This window comes from Sus scrofa, chromosome 4 (assembly GCF_054392235.1).
Source record: "Sus scrofa isolate SSC_HxYL_T2T_F1_AM1 chromosome 4, Sscrofa_HxYL_maternal_Yorkshire_Landrace_v2.0, whole genome shotgun sequence".
Lineage (NCBI taxonomy): Eukaryota > Metazoa > Chordata > Mammalia > Artiodactyla > Suidae > Sus > Sus scrofa.
Genome location: NC_139386.1, coordinates 109,361,581 through 109,380,993, shown reverse-complemented (window position 1 = coordinate 109,380,993; position 19,413 = coordinate 109,361,581). Strand labels below are relative to the sequence as shown.

The 19,413-nt window shown below is 47.1% G+C and overlaps 1 protein-coding gene across 5 annotated transcripts in view; it reads right to left on the bottom strand.

Annotated features, from left to right (window-relative positions):
- Window positions 1–19,413, bottom strand: part of CD58 (CD58 molecule) — a 53,957-nt gene that overhangs the window by 21,452 nt on the left and 13,092 nt on the right. For all 5 annotated transcript variants that reach the window (XR_014842849.1, XR_014842850.1, XR_014842851.1 and 2 more), the window contains exon 2: window positions 7,065–7,361. Coding sequence is in view for 2 of the 5 variants with exons in the window: in XM_085020886.1 (XP_084877012.1) it covers window positions 7,065–7,361 (297 nt within the window). In the remaining 3 variants the exon portion in view is untranslated. The remainder of the gene's footprint in view (window positions 1–7,064; window positions 7,362–19,413) is intronic.

The following is a 19,413-nucleotide window of genomic DNA, read 5'->3' as shown; positions in this document are numbered from 1 at the left end:
GTGGTGAGTCGTGGAAGAAGGCAGGTGCTGGTAAAGCTTGGGTTCAAGGGGAAAGGGACAGGGACAGTAAAGGGACACTCGGGAGGCTCAGAAGCCGTGCTCTGTGATTTGACCAAGAACAGGTCCTGGGCAGGAATGACAGCTGAACCCAGTGGTCCAGCAGCAACTCGTAGCCTCTTCGAGTGAGCACTTCGGAAACCCAGTCTACTGGAAAACCACGGGTAATCCTAGCCACTCACTCAAAATCGCATCTCTTCTCAGCCTCCCAAGAAAGGGAATTCAGACATTGCTACGACATGGGCGAACCCCGAAGACATTATGCTGAGTGAAGCCGGTCACGGAAGAACAGATCTGTGTGATTCCACCGCTATGAGGTTCTTAGGGTAACCGCATTCTCAGAGACAGAGAATAGAACAGTGCTTGCCAGGGAAGGGGGTGGGGGGACCAGGAGTTAATGTTTAACTGTACTGAGTTTCACTTTGGAAGATGAAAAGTTCACCCGTTCTGTCACAGATTCTAGTTTATTTATTTATTTATTTTATTTTTTGTCTTTTTGCCATTTCTTGGGCCGCTCCTGCGGCATATGGAGGTTCCCAGGCTAGGGGTCAAATCGGAGCTGTAGCCACTGGCCTACGCCAGAGCCACAGCAACTCGGGATCCGAGCCACTTCTGCAAATTACACCACAGCTCACGGCAACGCCGGATCTTTAACCCACTGAGCAAGGCCAGAGATCGAACCTGCAACCTCAGGGTTCCTAGTCAGATTCATTAACCACAGAGCCGAGATGGGAACTCCTCTAGTTTATTGATCTAGTTCAGCCCATGTCCCGCTGCCCACGGGACTTAATGCAGCTATAATCGACCAAATATTAGTTACATTTGTGCCTTAAACAAATGGCAAGAAAGGCACCTACTTCATCCCCAAGGCAACTCAATCAATTTATAATTAATGAACTCACTCCTCCGTAAGAAATGAGAATTTCTTACACAAATCTGATGACTTCGGTGTATTTCCATAAACGTTAATAAAAAGTCACGTGCCAGTCCAGACCATGTAAGGACAGAGCAGTTCATTCTATTACCTGAGCATTACCAGTCTCTGTGGAATAAAGGTTAGAAGAGGGGGGGCGAAGAACTATTACACGTTGATGGGGGAAATTTTAAGGGGACTTTGAGGGAAGGAGGAAAGCCAGATGTTCACTTCTTCTGAGGATACAGAGGCTCTGAACTTAGGAGCCGCCAGGAAATCCCCCTGCCTAAAATATCCTTTCTGCAAGGGTCTGGTGTCTCCGGAAGATGGCCAAATCTTATTATTTCAGTTTTAACATACCCTCATGGAAATGTGACTTCCTCATTTCTTGAAAAAAAAGGTATGACTAATCATTTTGACATTTAAATATGTATTTTTATAACCCAAATCTAAATCTAATTGACTCTTTCTTGGAAATATCTTCTGATTCTTTCCTTTCCAAACATCTACTACCAACACCTCCGTCTACCCGGATGATCACAGTAGCTTCCAACCTGGCGGCTCCTCTTTCTAACCCACTACGAATACCTTCCATCTGATACACCCTTCAAAAATATCAAGGCACATCAAGGCACTTCTCGGCTCTGGGATCAGATGTAGTGGCTCCCCAGTGCTACAAGCTCAAACCCAGATTCCCAAACTAGAACGTGAAGTCCCACATTTAATACGCCCAGCATCACTCTCTGCTCCTGATGGAAACTCACCTCCCCTATACTGTGCTCCCTGCAGGCCTTTGCTGAGCTTCCTAAGGATGACCCAGTTGGTCTAACTACCAAAATCAAGCACCTCTAAGTTACCATGGAATTTTTTTTTTTTTTTTTGCTTTTTTTTTGCTTTTTAGAGCCACACCCATAGCATATGGAAGTTCCCAGGTTAGGGGTCAAATCGGAGCTATGGCTGCTGGCCTACGCCATAGCCACAGCAACACAGGGTCTGAGCTGAGCCTGTGACCTACACCACAGCTCACGGCAACACCAGAACCTTAACCCACTGAACGAGGCCAGGGATCGAACCCATATCCTCATGGATACCAGTCGGATTCATTTCCCCTGCGCCACAATAAGAACTACCTACCATGGAATTTTTATGTCAAGTTACTTTTAAACATTTCATCAAGTTTAAAAAAGAGGAACTTAAATGTTTGGTCTCACTTTTACAAACTCTAAAAGGGGCTTTTAAAATGCACTCTATTTTTTATTTTATTTTATTTTATTGATTGATTTCATTTCTGCTGTACGGCCATGTGATTCAGGCGTAATATACCCACATCCATTCCCACATAAGTGTCACATAACATTGAGTAGATCTCCCTGTGCTTTCCAGCAGGCCCCCCTTAACCATCCATTCCACTGACAAAAGTATGTAAAGTGCATTCTCTTCTAATTTAAATTCTGAGTCAATCTTTTTGTTTGCTCGCCTTACAAACTGCCAGATCCCCAACTTGCAGGTTTTAAAGATTCTGCTTCTTCAAAGGCATCGAGTGGTTCCTTTAACAGGATGCTTACACACCTTAACAAGCTTCACTTGTCTAAAAGGTTCATCACCTCCCGAACACACCAGCCATCCAGTCCCAGAGCCCCCGTCCCTGTCAGTTGTGCACCCTGCCTCCCCAAACACCCAGTTCAGGGGCTTCCACATCTACTGAGTGCCTATCACCTGTTCAAGTGCTTTTCCGGGCTCTGGGGCAGCCACGGTGAGTAAGAGAGAAATTTTCTCTTCCTCCCAAGATCTGCTCGAACTGATGCGCGATAGCTATTCATCCAGCTGGTCACCACATTCTCCTGTTCCACTGAGACCACCTCAAACGGGACATGGGGAGCTCAGACTCCAACTGCTCCATCAGACTCGGCCTCTTCCCCATCCCCTGAAAACTATCTTACACACGTTGCCACCAGGTGGATCTTCCTAAAATACCCTTTAACACAGAGGAAGTGGGCCTTGCGCTACCCCACCTTCTAGGACAAAACAAGTGAAACTGTAACCCAGCAGAGGGGAGAGACGGGCACAGGCTGAGTTGCGAATGCCGGGCAGCAGCAGAGGGCAGAAAGGCAGCATTACTAGGACATCTGCGAACAGCAAGGAGTGTCCACGGAGGCTGGACCTCAAACAGCCTCGTGGGCCCCTGTACAGATCTGAGCTTTAGCTCAGAGTGGGATGGGGCCCCTGGAAAGTTCTAAGCAGATGAGTGACCTGATCTGGCTTCTGTGTTTAAAATTAAAGTGTAGGGGGCAAGGGTGGAAGCTGGGAGCCCAGTGAGGTTCCTGTAATCCTCCAAATGAGGATGAAGCAGTCCTGGATCAGCACCAGAGGAAGTGATGCGAGGCGGTCAGATTCTGGTGATATTTTGAAGGTAGAACCAACAAAATTTTCTGGTGGAGTGAATAGGGTGTTCGAGAGAAACAGAAGGGTCACGGAAGACATGGAGGTTTCCGCCTGAGCAATTGCAAGGACGGAGCTGCTGCGAACCAAGAAAGGAAACATTCTGGAAGGAACAGGTTTTAAGGGAAAGATCATGAGCTCACTTCTAGACATGTGACATTTGAGAGGCCAATGAGCTATCTGAGCGGAGACAACACATAAGGAGCTCCGTGGAGGTCTGGGCTTGAGCTCTAAATCAGTGCATTATCAGCACTGAGTGATATTTACGGACATGTGATGAGCCCACCCATCTGGGTGTGAATACAAGGCAGAGAAGGGAAGAGGTCCAAGACGTAAGGCTTAAGGCTTGAAGTCACTAATGTCAAGAGCTTGGTGGATGGAAGAGGATGAGGGAATCAGCAAAGGAAACTGAGAAGGAGCAGTTAGTGAGCTAAAGGGAAACTGGAGAGGGAGGTGTCCGGGATGCTAGCTGAAGGCAGTGTGGAGTGATTAGCTGTGACAAAAGCTGCTGAGTGGCCGAGAAAGATGCGGATGCAGAACGGGTCATGGGATTTATCCATGAGGAGATCACGAAGAGTTTGGGTCCAGCAGGGGGGATGAAAGCCTGTTTGTAGTGGGTTAAAAGTGTGTAGGAGAGAGTGGTTCTAAAGAGCACATATAGACAGCTCTTCAAGTAGATTCTCTACAAACTGAAGGCAGAAAGTGAGTGGTAGCTGGAAGAACAGAGGGGCCAGGAGAGGGCTTGCAATGACGGTACAGATTATCGCATACATGTACGCTGATGGGAACGAGCCATCAGCTTGTGGAGGAAATGGCCATGACAGAGGGTGGGTAGAACTATAGAAGTGACATCCCTGAGCACACTGAAAGGAGGTGGGATCCAGGGCACACGTGGAGGCTTTGGCTCCAGGTGAGAGAGAACTCAGTGAGTTAAGCACAAGAACTTCCGAATCAGAACCGGAGAGAACAGCATCTAGAACAGGTAAGGTGCAGGACAGGTGTGCAGGTGCGCTGGTGGTGAGAGCTAGTAGGAATCTCTTCTTCTGGCTTCTTTTCCTCAGTGCAACAAGAAGCCAGGCCTCCAGCGGAGGAGTGGGGAAGGAGCTGTTTTAGGTTTGAAGAGAGGAGAGGTAACTGCTGGGAGTGGGTTGAGTGAAGACACCAGGAACATGTTGGCTTTAGCTGCAGTAAGGGATGAGAAACATATTAAAGTGCGGGGCTCTGGGAGGTGACATGCTTTTCTGCAGCTACAAGTGTGTGAGCACAGACCACTGGCTTGAGCCTGGCTGGACTGGTCTCATCCAATCAAAGCTCAATCACTGCGCATGAGCAATCAGGAAAGGAGCAAGGAAGCTAAGCAGATCTGCTGCGGAATGAGCCCAGGGAGCGAGCAGGGCACTGGGGCTGCAGAAGGAGGGCAGGGAGGACATGGGGTGGGGACACTGTCAGAGTCCACAGAGTCCACAGTGCTGAGCAAGAGAGCTTTCAAGCAAAGGAGGTGGGGCGCCTGATACCGAGATGATGAAGACACTATACTCACTGGTAATGGCAAGTTCTAGGTCATACCCATAAGGGGAGATAAGAAAGAGTGGGGGACAAGATCATTACAGGAGAGGAGCACAAGGACTGAGAAGTCAGGGTATTAGAAAGGCCTTTTTTTTTTTTTTTTTGCTTTTTAGGGCTGTACCTATGGCATATGGAGGTTCCCAGGCTAGGGGTACAATTGGAGCTACAGCTGCCAGCCTACACCACAGCTATAGCAACTTGGGATCCGAGCAGCGTCTGCAACCTACACCACAGCTCACGGCAGCGCCAGATCCTTAATCCCCTGAGTGAACCCTCAACCTCATGGTTCCTAGTTGGATTCATTTCCACTGCGCCACAACGGAAACTCCTAGAAAGGACTTTTATTTAAACATTATGATCACCAAGAATTTTAACAGCAGGAAAATCAGAAACAGAAAAAGAACCAGGTCCTAAAATGATCAAGAAATACTGGGGTGATGTTCACAGCAGGACTATTCACAACAGCCAAGACATGGACACAGCCTAAGTGTCCATCAGCAGATGACTAGATAAAGAAGATGTGGTGTATATACACAATGGAATACTACTCAGCTATGAAAAGTGAGGAATTCCTGCCATTTAGGACAACATAGGCCTTGAAGACATTATGCAAAGTAAAATAAGTCAGACTGAGAATGACAAATACTATATGAGCTCCCTTACATATGGGATCTAAAAAGGAAAAAAACAAACTCAGGAGTTCTCTGAGGGTTAAGGATCACAGCTGGTTAAGGATCCAGTATTGTCACCACGGTGGCTCGTGTCACTGCTATGGCCTGCATTCGACCCCTAATCTGGGAACTTCCATATGCCATGGGCATAGGGAAAAAAAGTACACACACACACACACACATATATAAAGAGATCAGACTTGTGGTTACCAGAGGCAAAGGGTGGGGGGAAGGGAATTTGGAGGAAAGTGGTCCAAAGGCAAAAACTTCCAGTTATAAAATATATAAAACAGACAAGTACTAAGAATACAACATACGATGTGATACTAGAGCAGACGCTACTGTATAGTGTGCAGATAAGTTGCTGAGAGAGAAGATACTAAGAGTTCTCATCATAGGAAGAAACTTTTTTTCCTTTTTTTCTTTTCTTCTTTCTTTTCTTTTTCTTTTTTTTTTTTTTCCCTGTCTTTTTGTCTTTTTAGGGCCGCACCCACAGCATATGGAGGTACCCAGGCTAGGGTTGAACTGGAGCTGCAGCCGCTGGCCTACCCCACAGCCATGAAGGATCCAAGCCGCATCTGTGACCTACACCACAGCTCTCGGCAACACAGGATCCCCAATCCACTGAACTGAGCAAGGCCAGGGATCGAACCCGTGTCTTCCCAACCCATGTCCTCATGGATGCTAGTCGGCTTTGTTAATCACTGAGCCATAACAGGAACTCCCTTTCTTTTCTTTTTTAAGACTTCTCTATAAGAAGATGGATGTTACCTGAATCTACTGTGATCATCATTTCACAATACTTGTAAATCAAACCACCAAGCTGTAGGTTTTAAACTTCCTCACTGATAGATGTCAATTATTTTTCAATAAAACTGAGAAAGAGAGAAACACTGGGGTGGACCCATCAGCCTCTGGACGCCTGCAACAAGGAACGAGCTTTAGAGATGAAGGAAGAAGAATAACCTGGAAGCATCTGGGAGAAGAAGCACAGAGGAACCGGGCTCCTATCTCCAGGTCCAGTTTAAAGTGACAGAGGAGGGGAAAAAGCCCCACCTCCTGTGAGAGCTGCAGGGGGAAGCAGCCACGCCAATTTACAGAGCACCAACTAGCCCTGGAGTTCTGAGGTCACCGCTGCCACGACATCCCTCTCTGGAACATTCCCAGCAAGACAAGTGATGCTGCTGCCAGCAGCTCTGCCCCACTTGTGCGGTTCTCCCGACCTCAGTCACATCCCCTCCTCACCCCGAGGATGTCAAGGCAACTGGAAGTGGCTCCTGGGTACCAGCAAGAGAGGCAATCCCCCGCCCAGTGATAACCAGTTCTTCTCTTTCTCATGAACCGTTCATTTGTATCAGTCTCTTAAAAAGGCTTGGAAATTTGCCATTTGAACAAATGCATTTATGGCATATACTCACCAACCACCCTGAGGATGAACTTGCTGCTGTTTTTGACACTGGGAGATTCAATTTGATAGTCACCTTCATCTTCGAAGGCCAGGTTGTAGATGGTGAGGTCGCCCGACCCAGTGTTTAAGTGAACCCTATCTACAAAAGGCGGGAAAGCTGTGACATTGTATTGCTCTTCCCATTCAACAGCTTTATCTTTTCCCTTCTTCCATATGATTTCCTGAAAGGTTTGAGAGCTTGAGGCACGTAAAGTTACATTCTTGTGCAGGGCTCCATATATTACTTTGGAATCACAGTGGATGAAATCTAGAAGGAAAAAAGAAATTGGTTAGGAAAAATAACATGACTTTATCAAAAAGAGAAAACTATCTTCCGGGAGTGCCCGTTGTGGTGCAGTGGAAATGAATTTGACTAGGAACCATGAGGTTGAGGGTTCGATCCCTGGCCTCATTCAGTGGGCTGAGGATCTGGCGTTGCCGTGAGCTGTGGTATGAGTCGCAGATGCGGCTCGGATCCGCAGTTGCTGTGGCTGTGGCATAAGCTGGCAGCTGTAGTTCTGATTCAACCCCTGGCCTGGGAACCTTCATGTGCCAAGGGTGTGGCCCTAAAAAGACAAAAAGACAAAAAAAGAAAAAAAAGAAAACTCTTCCAAGATGCCCTTTGGGGGAAGACAAATATTAAATTTAGTGGTAAAAGTTATTCATCAGTTAAGTTTGGTACCAGGTTGATACACTGCTGACAAAAAGTACTGGAAGTAGAGCATTCTTGACCCTGGAGAGTTTATTCTTTAATAGGAAATTGGAACTCACATAAATCCAAGAAACAGATTCGACATTTATGGAGCAGCAACTACATGCCGGGTCCTGTGTGCAACGCTGGGAATGTGGCTGCAGCCAAGGCAGGTATGGCCCCAGGTCCTTAAGGGCGAAGGCACTGCACAGGCAAGCAGAGCCACCCAGGCCATTCCTAGGAAATCACAGCTGAAACAGACACAGGAATGCAAATCCCCAGAAGTTAAGAGGAGACTGCGAGCTGCCGGCCGGGGAAGGAGAGATGATCATGCAGGTGGAGGAAATGGAGTCTTCAAGAAGCCAGGCCCTGGATCAGGAAGGCGCTTGGGGTGTTGGAGAAATAAAAGCAGTTCCAAAAGGCTGGAAGGAAGAGAGCAAGGGAGGAATGGGTGGGGAATGAGGCTGAAAAGGCAGGTGGGGGCCAGATCCCAGGGTCTGGGAGTGAGGGGCTGGGCCGAGTCAGGTGGGCTATGCTAAGGGTTTGGAATTTATCCCAGTGGCAAGGGAAAGCCACAGAAAGGTTTTAAACAGAAGCCTGGCATGACAGTATTTGTTTCAGTAGGTTGACTTTGCCCGCAGGGTGGACACGGGTCAAAGGGGCAAGCGTGGAGGCAAACAAACAAACAAAAAACCAAAACCAGCACAGAGGTCAGTGCGGTGGCAGTGAAAGAGGGATGGACCAGGAGACCAGACCAGAATGCTGGCGGTGGGGACGGACAAGTGGACATTCGGAAAGAACCCTGGAAAGAGAAATGAACAGGATGCAGTGATGGGATGAACAAGTTAATGGCGACGGTTAGGCCTCTTGGCTGACGGAGAGGTGCCATGAATTGAAATCAGAATGACTGAGAAAGAAGTCGGGGGTAGGAGGAAGACGAAGCTCTCAAGGACTGTGCAGTGGCCTGTTGGAGCCAATTGTCAGCACCTCCATTCCATGGAGTCGGCTTGACAGCTTGAAATCCACCACAGTGGGAGTATTTACAGCAAAGAAACTGACTAATGCCTCACATCAGAGCCCCCTGCCTCCTCCACACGAATCTGGTTGTTAAACATTTACTACAATAAGATTGCGATATTCTTGATAACCCAAAAATGGGCTTAAACGCATCTTGCTCCAGACTCCACACTCTTGTTAAGAGAGGAGAGCAGCTGTTAAGGGAAAGACATTAAAGATAAATTAAAACTTGATTGAAGCTTTTGCCTGGTAGCCATCAGGATAATTGGAAGAGCATGAGAAAAATCAAAAACATTAGACCAATTGCAGGCGATTGTGTCAGGTAATTTCAAAAAGAAGCAAAAAAAAAAGAGGTCCCATGGTGGCGCAGTGGAAACGAATCTGACTAGGAACCATGAGGTTAAGGGTTCGATCCCTGGCCTCGCTCAGTGGGTTAAGGGTCCGGTGTTGCCGTGAGCTGTGGTGTAGGTCGAAGACGTGGCTTGGATCCAGTGTTGCTGTGGCTCTGGTGTAGGCCGGTGCAACAGCTCTGATTGGACCCTTAGCCTGGCAACTGCCACATGCAGCGGGTGCGGCCCTAAAAAGACAAAAAAGGACAAAATAATAATAATAATAATAAAGAAGCAAATACAACCCATTTGGCTATTTGCAAGGATGTTTAGGACACAGGTCCCTTAATTTAGGGAAATTGTCCTCCATGGACCAGCATCCTTCCCTCCATCCACTGCTTTCCTGACTATGCACTGTTTCTCCACTCAACCAAGCCCCTGAAAAGGCATGAAAAGGATTTGAGGGGTGAGAGTCTATCCACACACCATAGCGGAGGCTTCAAATGTCTTGTAAGTGAATAAATGAATGGACAGAGGAGAGTGGGTAGCGGGTTTGAGGAAGAGAAGGGGTCTGAGTGGAACTGCCCCTGCAGGGCTGCATAAAGCTGGCTTCTGTCTTTCCCAGAGTGGGGTTGGGGCCAGGCGCGGGGGTGTGTGTGTGTGATGTTTCCTGGGCTTGGGAACAGGAAGAAGAAAAGTCAGGAATGGGGCTAATGGTGGAAAGGGGGAACCCAGTTGAGAAAAAAAAACAAAAACAAAAATCAATAGTCATTTTGAGCTGGAAGAAACTCCAACAATTAGTCAAATGACCCCCGTTTCACAAGTGAAGTAACGAGGCATCAAGAAAAACTACGGAAAATGTTGCTGAATGCCTACCCTCTGCCAGGTCCATGATCCCGTACTCTTGTGTCCCTTCTAATTCCTCTCCAGAGCCCTGTGCAGGGTTGTTGCTAACCCCATTTCACAGATGAAAAAACAGGCTCCGGGGGAGTTCCCGTCGTGGCGCAGTGGTTAACGAATCCGACTAGGAACCATGAGGTTGCGGGTTCGGTCCCTGCCCTTGCTCAGTGGGTTAAGGATTCAGCGTTGCCGTGAGCTGTGGTGTAGGTTGCAGACGCGGCTCGGATCCCGAGTTGCTGTGGCTCTGGCGTAGGCCGGTGGCTACAGTTCCGATTCAACCCCTAGCCTGGGAACCTCCATATGCCGCAGGAGCGGCCCAAGAAATAGCAACAACAACAACAACAACAGACAAAAAGACAAAAAAAAAAAAAAAAAAAAAAAAAAAAAAAAAAACAGGCTCCGGGAGACAGAGCAATTGCTCAGTGTCATTCAGCAGGTTTCTGGCAGCTGAGGGACCAGAACAGATCAAACTCCACCAAAGAAAGCCCTCCCTCCCAGACCCTGGGATCTGGCCCCCGCCTGCCTCTCCAGCCCCGTTCCCCGCTTGCTCTCTGCATCCCAGCCCTTTGGAACTGCTTTAGGTTCCTCCAACACACCCAGCGCCTTCCTGGAGGTTCCGCTTCCTCTACCTGCGGGATCCTCTCCTCCCGCTCCTTACCCAGCCATCAGCTGACTGATGGATGCTAAGGATAAGTGGCCTGGAAGCCATCCAGATAGAGCTGGCTGTCCAGTCACCTGCTGGGTCCACAGGACTGGCGCTCGCAGGAGTAGATTCAGATTCGGGAAGAATCACATCCGTAGAGGCTATGGCTATCATTCCCTTCCTAAAGGCTATTCTGCTGCACTTGTGAGACTGATCCTAAAGTACGTTCCTGATAGGATCATTTCCAATGAGGAGAGCGCGTTTTTTCCCAAGGCCACACACCCTGAACCAGCGACTCAGCGAAGAATGAATGAGCAAACAGATGCTAAGGAAAGGCGCCCACAGTGAGCTGGCTGCTCTGCTGAGAGCAGTGAGTGGTCAGAGGGCCCCCAGCGATGCTACCTTACCATGCCAGGGGGCAGAATGGAGAGGGCCCAGACTTTCAAGCCACACAGGCCCAGCGTGAGTGATCAAAAGAGCCTGCCACAATAGGTCTCCTCGGCTACAAAATGGAAATCATCAGGCCTACCACCAAAGACTGTTTGGAGGTTCGAATAAGACTGAGAGTCTGTACACAAAGGCTGAGATGAAGCAGGCTTTCAACGAGGTTTTCTCTCTTTTCCTTCCAGTGATTCAGGCCACCATCAAGGCGTTCACTGCAGGTGACCCTGGCTGTGTGAACATGGGGCACGGAGTGAGTTTTGCTGTTTAAAAGCGGGGAGAGAAAGAAGGAGGGGGAAGTGTGATTGCCTAAAGGGATAGTCTCTGCAGACGGAATGTTTAAACTATTGGCATTTTGTTTTGAAGAAGACTGAATGCTCTTTTCATTTTAAAGATGTGAGGGTAGGAGTTCCCATCGTGGCTCAGTGGTTAACGGATCCGACTAGGAACCATGAGGTTGCGGGTTCGATCCCTGGCCTTGCTCAGTGGGTTAAGGATCCGGAGTTGCCATGAGCTGTGGTGCAGATTGCAGTCACGGCTCGGATCCCGAGTTGCTGTGGCTCTGGTATAAGCCGGCGGCTACAGCTCCGATTTGACCCCTAGCCTGGGAACCTTCATATGCCGAGGGAGCGGCCCAAGAAATGGCAAAAAGACAAAAAAAAAAAAAAAAAAAAAAAGATGTGAGGGTACCTAATACATGTATGTAAAGTGATCATTTCCAATTTCAAAGACTCTTGCAGTGACCTCACAAAACATCGTCATTACACCCAGGTTTGATAGTTCTTCTCAGAGGGCTTGAAGTCCAAAGTGGAACTCAAACATTTTGCAGACAAAGTGACCCAATTTTTGAGGTAGAAAATACAGTCACCATAACGATTGGATTAATGATTTGGGACCCCTTCACACACCCCCAGAAACAAATTCCTCTGCACATTTTTACTTGGGTCCTGGGATTTAGATTGACCACTATTTTTAGTTTATTGAATCAAACACATATAGCACTTACTATCTGCTAGGCGGTTAGAAAAGCTCTACAAATATGTTTGGTAAATCCTCTTCAAAACTTTAATACCCTATTTTGCAGATGAGGAAACCGAGGCACACAAACGTTAATTACTAGCTAATTAAGAAGTGACATTGGATTTGAACCCCGACAGTCTGACTCTTAACTATTATTTATTTGGCTTGCTATGTTATGGCTATTAATGACGGTGACATGATACGGGATATCTCAGGATGCAATTTCTAGAATGTATTGGAATAGATGTCGGGAATGAGAAAGTCAAACCATTCTAACTGGGGTCAAGCACACCTCTGAAACCTACAAGTAAGGCACAAGCGCAGTCGTCCCCAAATCACCGAATGTCAGGGCTGGCGCGGTCCTCCGAGGACCATGACCCACCCCACACCCCTCTCCATAAAAATGAGGACACTGAGCAGGTTTGACTGAGCAGGAGAGAGATAAGCCCAAATCTCCAAAACGTTACATGGGAACCCAGATTCAAACCCAAGTTTGGTGATGGCGTTGTGTTTTTTAAATAATATTAGATGTTACAGTGGGACATGAAGCCACTTCATTTCAGGGTTTCATAACTAAAGACCAAGAGAAATGAAGTTGAAAGGAAGGTCTAAGAGTTTGCATTTCTCATGTGTGATGGCAAGGGAAACGTGAGAGGGGAAAAAGTGGGGTGGGGGGGAAGTGGACAGGAGAGACTGGACCACAGAGGGGAAGAGAATCAGGGGTGGGGGGTGACAGTGTGGAAGAAAACAAGGGACAAACAGAATTCATAAGGACACAAAATCCCAGGAGCCACTGAGAAGCCTGTGAGAAGTAGCAAATGAAGCCCTGATACAGAGACCAGCAATTCGGCCAAGAGAAGAGCCATAAATGGGCCAAGAGGGAGCGGTGGAGACGGCAGCCCCAGTGAGCCTGGCTCATCTAAAGACACATGGACATGTGGACATTGCCAGATCTCCTAAATTTCCAAGAAATGCTGGATATTTAAATTTGATGTGAAAACTTTGTCTCTTTGTCTTTTCTTTCTTTCTTTCTTTTTTTTTTTTTCTTTTGGCTGCCATTTGCTACAGCAGCTTGATGTGGGATCTCAGTTCTCCTACCAGGGATTAAACCTTGGCCAGAGCCATTCAAGTGCTGAGTCCTGACCACTAGACCACCAGGGAACTCCCACATCTGAAAACTTCAGAATCTTCAGTGTTGGCAACTAATTCCAATCTGAGCATAGGGGCTTCCCCCAGTAGGCCAGCTTCAAGACAACAAAGACAGGTCACTCTCCATCTTTGCTGCATCCCCACTGCCTGTCATATGAAGGACATTCAATAAATATTTGTTGAGTAGAATTAACTAAACTGAAGGTTGGTTTTTTTTTTCTTTTTTTTTCAGGGCTACGCCTGCGGCACATGGAAATTCCCAGGCTAGGGGTCAAATCAGAGATACAGCTGCCGGCCTACACCACAGCCACAGCAATGTAGGATCCAAGCTGTGTCTGCGACCTACACCACAGTTCATGGCAACACTGGATCCTTAACTCACTGAGCGAGGCCAGGGATCGAACCTGTATTCTCGTGGATACTAGTGGGATTCGTTACTGCTGAGCCCCAATGGGAACTCCTAAACTGATTTAAATACAACTTAAATGCAGTCCAAAGGCAGGGCTTCTGGACCAAATCACAAAATTTGACAGCCACCCTAAATAAACCCTGAGCTTTTTGCAAGACCCCAGACTGCTGTGAAGCCTGGCTGAAGAGCCATGACTCAGCAAGGAGAGGTGGAGACATTTAAATGGGCTGGGACCCCCGAGAGGCCATCGGAAGACACCTCTTTCCTCCTCATTACCCAGAACGGAGGGTCTGCCAGCTCCCTCTCCCCATCCACATCCCATCGCTGTTCCTGATGAGATGCTCCCCTTTGTCTCCTGCTTCCTCTCCTGGTTTAGTGGGTTTCAGGGCACTGCCCCCGATAAGCCTGGACCCGCTCAGGATATCGGTCCCTGATCAACACTAACACCTGTCTGAGGCTGGAGGCAGTGCCATTTGCTCACTGATGCCATTTCTCAGAGACATGCTAATCACTCTTTGGGGATTTGGAGGAAAGGTTTCTCTGGAGGTTTTTTTTTTTCCTTAGAAACAAACAATGTGATTTAAAAATACTTCCTTCGTTCTCTCAGATATCTTCAAGGTTCCACATGGCTGCAGAATTTAGCAGTTAAGGCAAAAAGTCATTTGATGAAAAGAAAAAAAAATCCCCTGAAAGTTTCAGTACCCGAACACATAAATCTTGGTATTTCCCCCACGTAAATGACATCATAACGACAATTCGGTTAAAGATTCATTCAAGCCAGGAGATAGGAGGGCCCTGGGCATTTTTGTACCCAAGTGAGCAGCTGGGTTTCTCCTGCAGCAGAGGCTTGTGACCGCGACTGTGTTCCTTTCATGTCATCATCACAGCACACTTTCAGTTGACACCCACTTGGGGTACCAAGAGTGGTGGCAGCCTGGGAAACGACGTCTCTGGAGACCCAAACACACACGCTCCCCGCACAGAGAGCAGCCACTCTCCTCGGATGCCTAGGCCAGTGCTGATGTTGAAGACACTTCCCTATTAAGTCTACACACATTCTGCTTATCACGAGGCCCCATGTCCCAGTTTGGTGCAGGAGATATGCTCAGCGGGTACAGAGATAATCCCAAGAAGTGCATAGTGGTTTTGCTCAAGGGAGTTTAGCGCAGCTTGTTTCTGTCACCTAGTCCTTAATAAATCCCATACAAATGAGCCCTAGGCCGGCTCAGCCTCAATAATAATATTTAGCAACAGCAACAGTACATTCATCAAAAGCTCACTATGTGCCAGGCAGTCATTTCAAGAGATGGATGGATGGATAAATGGAAGGATGGACGGATGGATGCATTTAATTAACTCAATTCTGTGGGTAAGTCTTATTCAGATAGATAGATAGGTAGATAGATAAATAGATAGATAGATAGATAGATAGATAGATAGATAGATGGATAGGCTCATTTAACCCTCAACTCAACTCTGTGAGGTTGGTCTTATTATTTATTTATCCCCTCACCAAACAGTTTTTGAGTTCCTCCCATGTCCCAGGAACTATACTAAGCAGTTAGGATATAGCACTAAACCAACCAGACAAAACCCTGTTCTCTTGGAGTTTATGTTATGGGTGGTGGTGGGGGGGTGACATCATAAATGGAAAAGAAAAACATCTTATGTGTTGGGTGGTATTAAGTGCTATTGAGAAGAATGACAGAGAGTTGGAGGGGGGGTGAGCAGTAATGAGGAGGGGGCGCTGTTCTCTGTGAGATGGTCACAGCTGGCATGTGAGCAGGGCCCAGAAGAAGTGCCGGAGCGAGCTCGAGCCTACAGGGAGGAACATCCAAGGAGTGAGAACCACTAGGTTACGTGTGAGGCAATCGGGGCTCAGAGAGGTTCAGAAGCTGACTGAGGTCTAGGACGGAGCTGGTGCCCAGCCGCAGGGCCTGCCCTGGTGGCTACCATGAGATGCTTGGACTTTCCTTGTCAATTCCACCCGCATCCAGTACCCGCCAGGGACTGGTTTTCACGACTGCTAAAGGCAGAAATCTCCGGCTCTCAGCTACGCCACCACTGCTTCTCTGTCTGCATCTATTGCAGACGGACACTGCAGCCCCCGACTCCCAACAGACAATAAGTCCCCAGGTCCCCAGTTCCAGGAACCCCCCCAAGGACCTGCCTCCCATATGCTCTCAGTGGTCAAGGTATTCCTTGTCTCCTGGATGAGCTCATTCAGGATTAAGACGTTAGTTCTTTAAATCGACTTCCTTTCGAGTGGTCCTATCTCCGGGCATGCTAAAATACTCCACTTTTTATTCCTTACTCTTGCACCGAAAAGTCTGTCTTTCCCAGGATGTTTCCCTCCCAATCTGTCCAGTACAATTCAGTAGCCACTAGGACACATGGCTCGTGAGCCCAGCGTGCATGGTTAGTCCAAACTGTGATATGTTGTAAGGATAAGGCACACACCAGACTTTGAAGGTTAAGTATGAAAGGAGGGATGTAAAATCTCTCATTAATATGTTTGGTTTGGTTTGGTTTACTTTTTTTAACCACTGCACCCGTGGCATACGAAAGTTCCCTGACCAGGGTTTGAATCCAAGCCTCAGCTGCAATCTACACCACTGCTACGGCAATGCCAGATCCTTTACGCCACTGCACCAGGCCAGGGATCGAACCTGTGCCTCAGCAGTGACCGGAGCCACTGCAGTCAGATTCTGAACCCACTGCACCACAGTGGGAACACCTTGTTAATATTTTTTATATCAACTACATGTTGAAATGAAAAGAATGCGGGCATATTAAGTTAAACGAAATACATTATTCGAGTTAATTTTACCTGTTTCTCACTCTATTCCTAGGTAACAGCACTATTCCAGTCTGTTCTTTCAAGATATCCACATCATTTCTTGCTCAAAAGCCACATTTGCCTTTGATGGTTCTTATCTTAGATAAGATATAATCAAGACCTACAGTATATTTTGGAGAATAAGGTTATCTTCCTAGAGCTATTTAAGACAGCATGAGTCTTTTTTTTAATTTTTATGTATTTATTTATTTTTGCTTTTTAGGGCCACATGAGCAGCATATGGAAGTTCCCAGGCTAGGGGTGGAATCAGAGCTGCAGCTGCAGGCCTACACCACAGCCACAGCCACAGCAATGGGGGAGCCGAGCCAAGTCTCTGACCTACACCACAGCTCATGGCAACACTGGATCCCTGACCCACTGAGCCAGGCTTGGGATCAAACCCGCATCCTCACGGACACTAGTTGGACTTGTTTCTGCTGCACCACAACAGGAACTCCACAATGAGTCTTCTGAAATCTATTCTTCCAAGTCTGATTAAAAGCATTTCAATATGCTATTATTGATCATTTCATTAAAAAATTCTTTATAATCTCTATTATTTTCCAGTTATTCAGTTCATAGTTGAGAAACCCTTTTACCACTAACTTATGACGACAGAGCCTAATTAGTCTCTTATTAATCTGAACTTACTATTAACTGAATGTGTATATTAGACTTCATTTTTTCCCCCAGTTTCTAACTGCTACACGGGCAGAACATTCAGAAACTAAAGACCAGAAAATGAAAATTCAAACACTGATCTCAACAGATATTTGGGGGGATATTATGAAACAGGAAGGTCACTACAAACCAAAATGGGTTCATTTGCTTCCTTGAGAGGAAGACTTGCTAAAGAGAACAGATCCAAGTCACAAACGACAGTCCTCTGAACCGAGGGGGCAGAGAGCCGACTTGCACCGCAACAGGAACTTCCAGTGATTCTGGGCAAGAGGTCCCCTCCCTTCCACTAGCTTCATTGTGAACCGCAGAGTCCCTGGGCTAAGAGGTCATCAGCACAGGCTCAAGCAGCCTCTGAGAAGAAGGCTGCCCGGCACAGGGAAAGCCACTGAAAACAAGAAAAGCAAGAGGCCCAAGGAGCGAACTCCGTGCCCCCAAAGTAGCTGAAGGACATTTTCCTTTGAGTCAGGTGGACGGGCCCTGAGAGCGTTTTCCAAAGAGGAACTCCTAAAACGTTTTCCAGCACTTTCTGGGGATGGTATCACTATTTTAGTCACACTTCGTATTCAGATTTGTCAGAGCACTTGGGAAGGGCTATAGCCCGGTTTCCCCTTCAATCCTGAGAGGGAAGCTTTTATCTGTGACAGCAGAATCTAAGACACTGTGCCCTCAAGTAAGAACTTCAAAAAGCCTTCTGTGTACTCGAGAGAAAACATGAGAAGAAATCAAGAGACAGAAAACTCATGCAAATAAGGGCTGGTGTATGCAGGCAAACGTTCTGATTTTAAACAGAGAAAGCAATACTTATCCTCAAAGCCTATGTTAATTAAGAAATATTAGTATGAGCCATTCTGGGACCCAGTCCCACCCTCTAGAAGGCCAGCAGCTTCCACTCTAAGTGGGGCCTGGCAGCCTATGGACCAGGGGCCAGCCCTACCTACCGCCACCCGCAATAGTTGGTGCTGCCACAACAGAAGAGTGCATGCAGGCCACATAGGGGGCATACAGCTCTGGTGAGCAGAGGGGAAGGGGAGTGTCTGGTTGGGCCCCAAAGACCATCTCCTACATAAGGCCACTTCTGTAGGAGACCGAGAAATGCAAACAACCCACCTGCTACATAGAAATCAACATAAAGAATCAGGCAAAATGAGGAGACAGAGGAATATGTAACAAACAAGGAACAAGACAAACCCCCCAAAGAATAACTGAGTGAGTGGAGATAAGCAATCTACCTGATAAAGGCTCCAAGGTAATGGAGTCCCTGTCATGGCTCAGCAGAAACGAATCCGACTAGGAACCATGAGGTTGTGGGTTTGATCCCTGGCCACGCTCAGCATGTTAAGGATCCGGCATTGCTGTGCCTGTGGTGTAAGTTGCAGACACAGCTCGGATCCTGCATTGCTGTGCCTGTGGTGTAGGTTGGCAGCTGTAGCTCCATTTCGACCCCTAGCCTGAGAACTTCCATGTGCCGTGAGTGTGGCCCTAAAAAACAAAAAGCAAAAAAAAAAAAAAAAAAAAAAGACTCCAAGGTAATGATCAACAATGCTCAATGAACTCAAGAGAAGAGTGGAGGAACACAATGAGAAGTTCAAGAGAGTCAGAAAATATAAAGAGGACCTGGAGTTCCCACTGTGGCTCAGTGGTTAATGAATCTGACTAGCATCCATGAGGATGCAGGTTCAATCCCTGGCCTTGCTCAGTGGATTAAGAATCTGCTGTTGCTGTGAGCTGTGGTGTAGGTTGCAGAAGCAGTTCCGATCTGGCATTGCTATGTCTGTGGCTGTGATGTAGGCCAGCAGCTACAGCTCTGATTAGACCCCTAGCCTGGGAACCTCCATATGCCACAGGTGTGGCCCTAAAAAGCAAACAAAACAAAAACTAAAACAAACAAACAAAAAAAGAAAATATAAAGAGGACCCAAACAGAGCTGAAGAACACAGTAACTGAAATTTTAAAAATACACTAGAAAGAATGAACAGTCAGTTAGATGACACAGAGGAACAGAGGAACAAATCAGTGAACTTGAAGACAGAGTACTGGAATTCACCCATGCTGAACAGAAAAAAAAAAAAAAAAACTTTAAAAAGTCAGGATAGTTTAAGAGATCTCTGAGACAACATCAAGTACACTAAAGTTCACATTACCGGGGTTCCAGAAGGAGAAGAGAGGAAAAGGGCAGAGAATTTATTTGAAGCGATAACAGC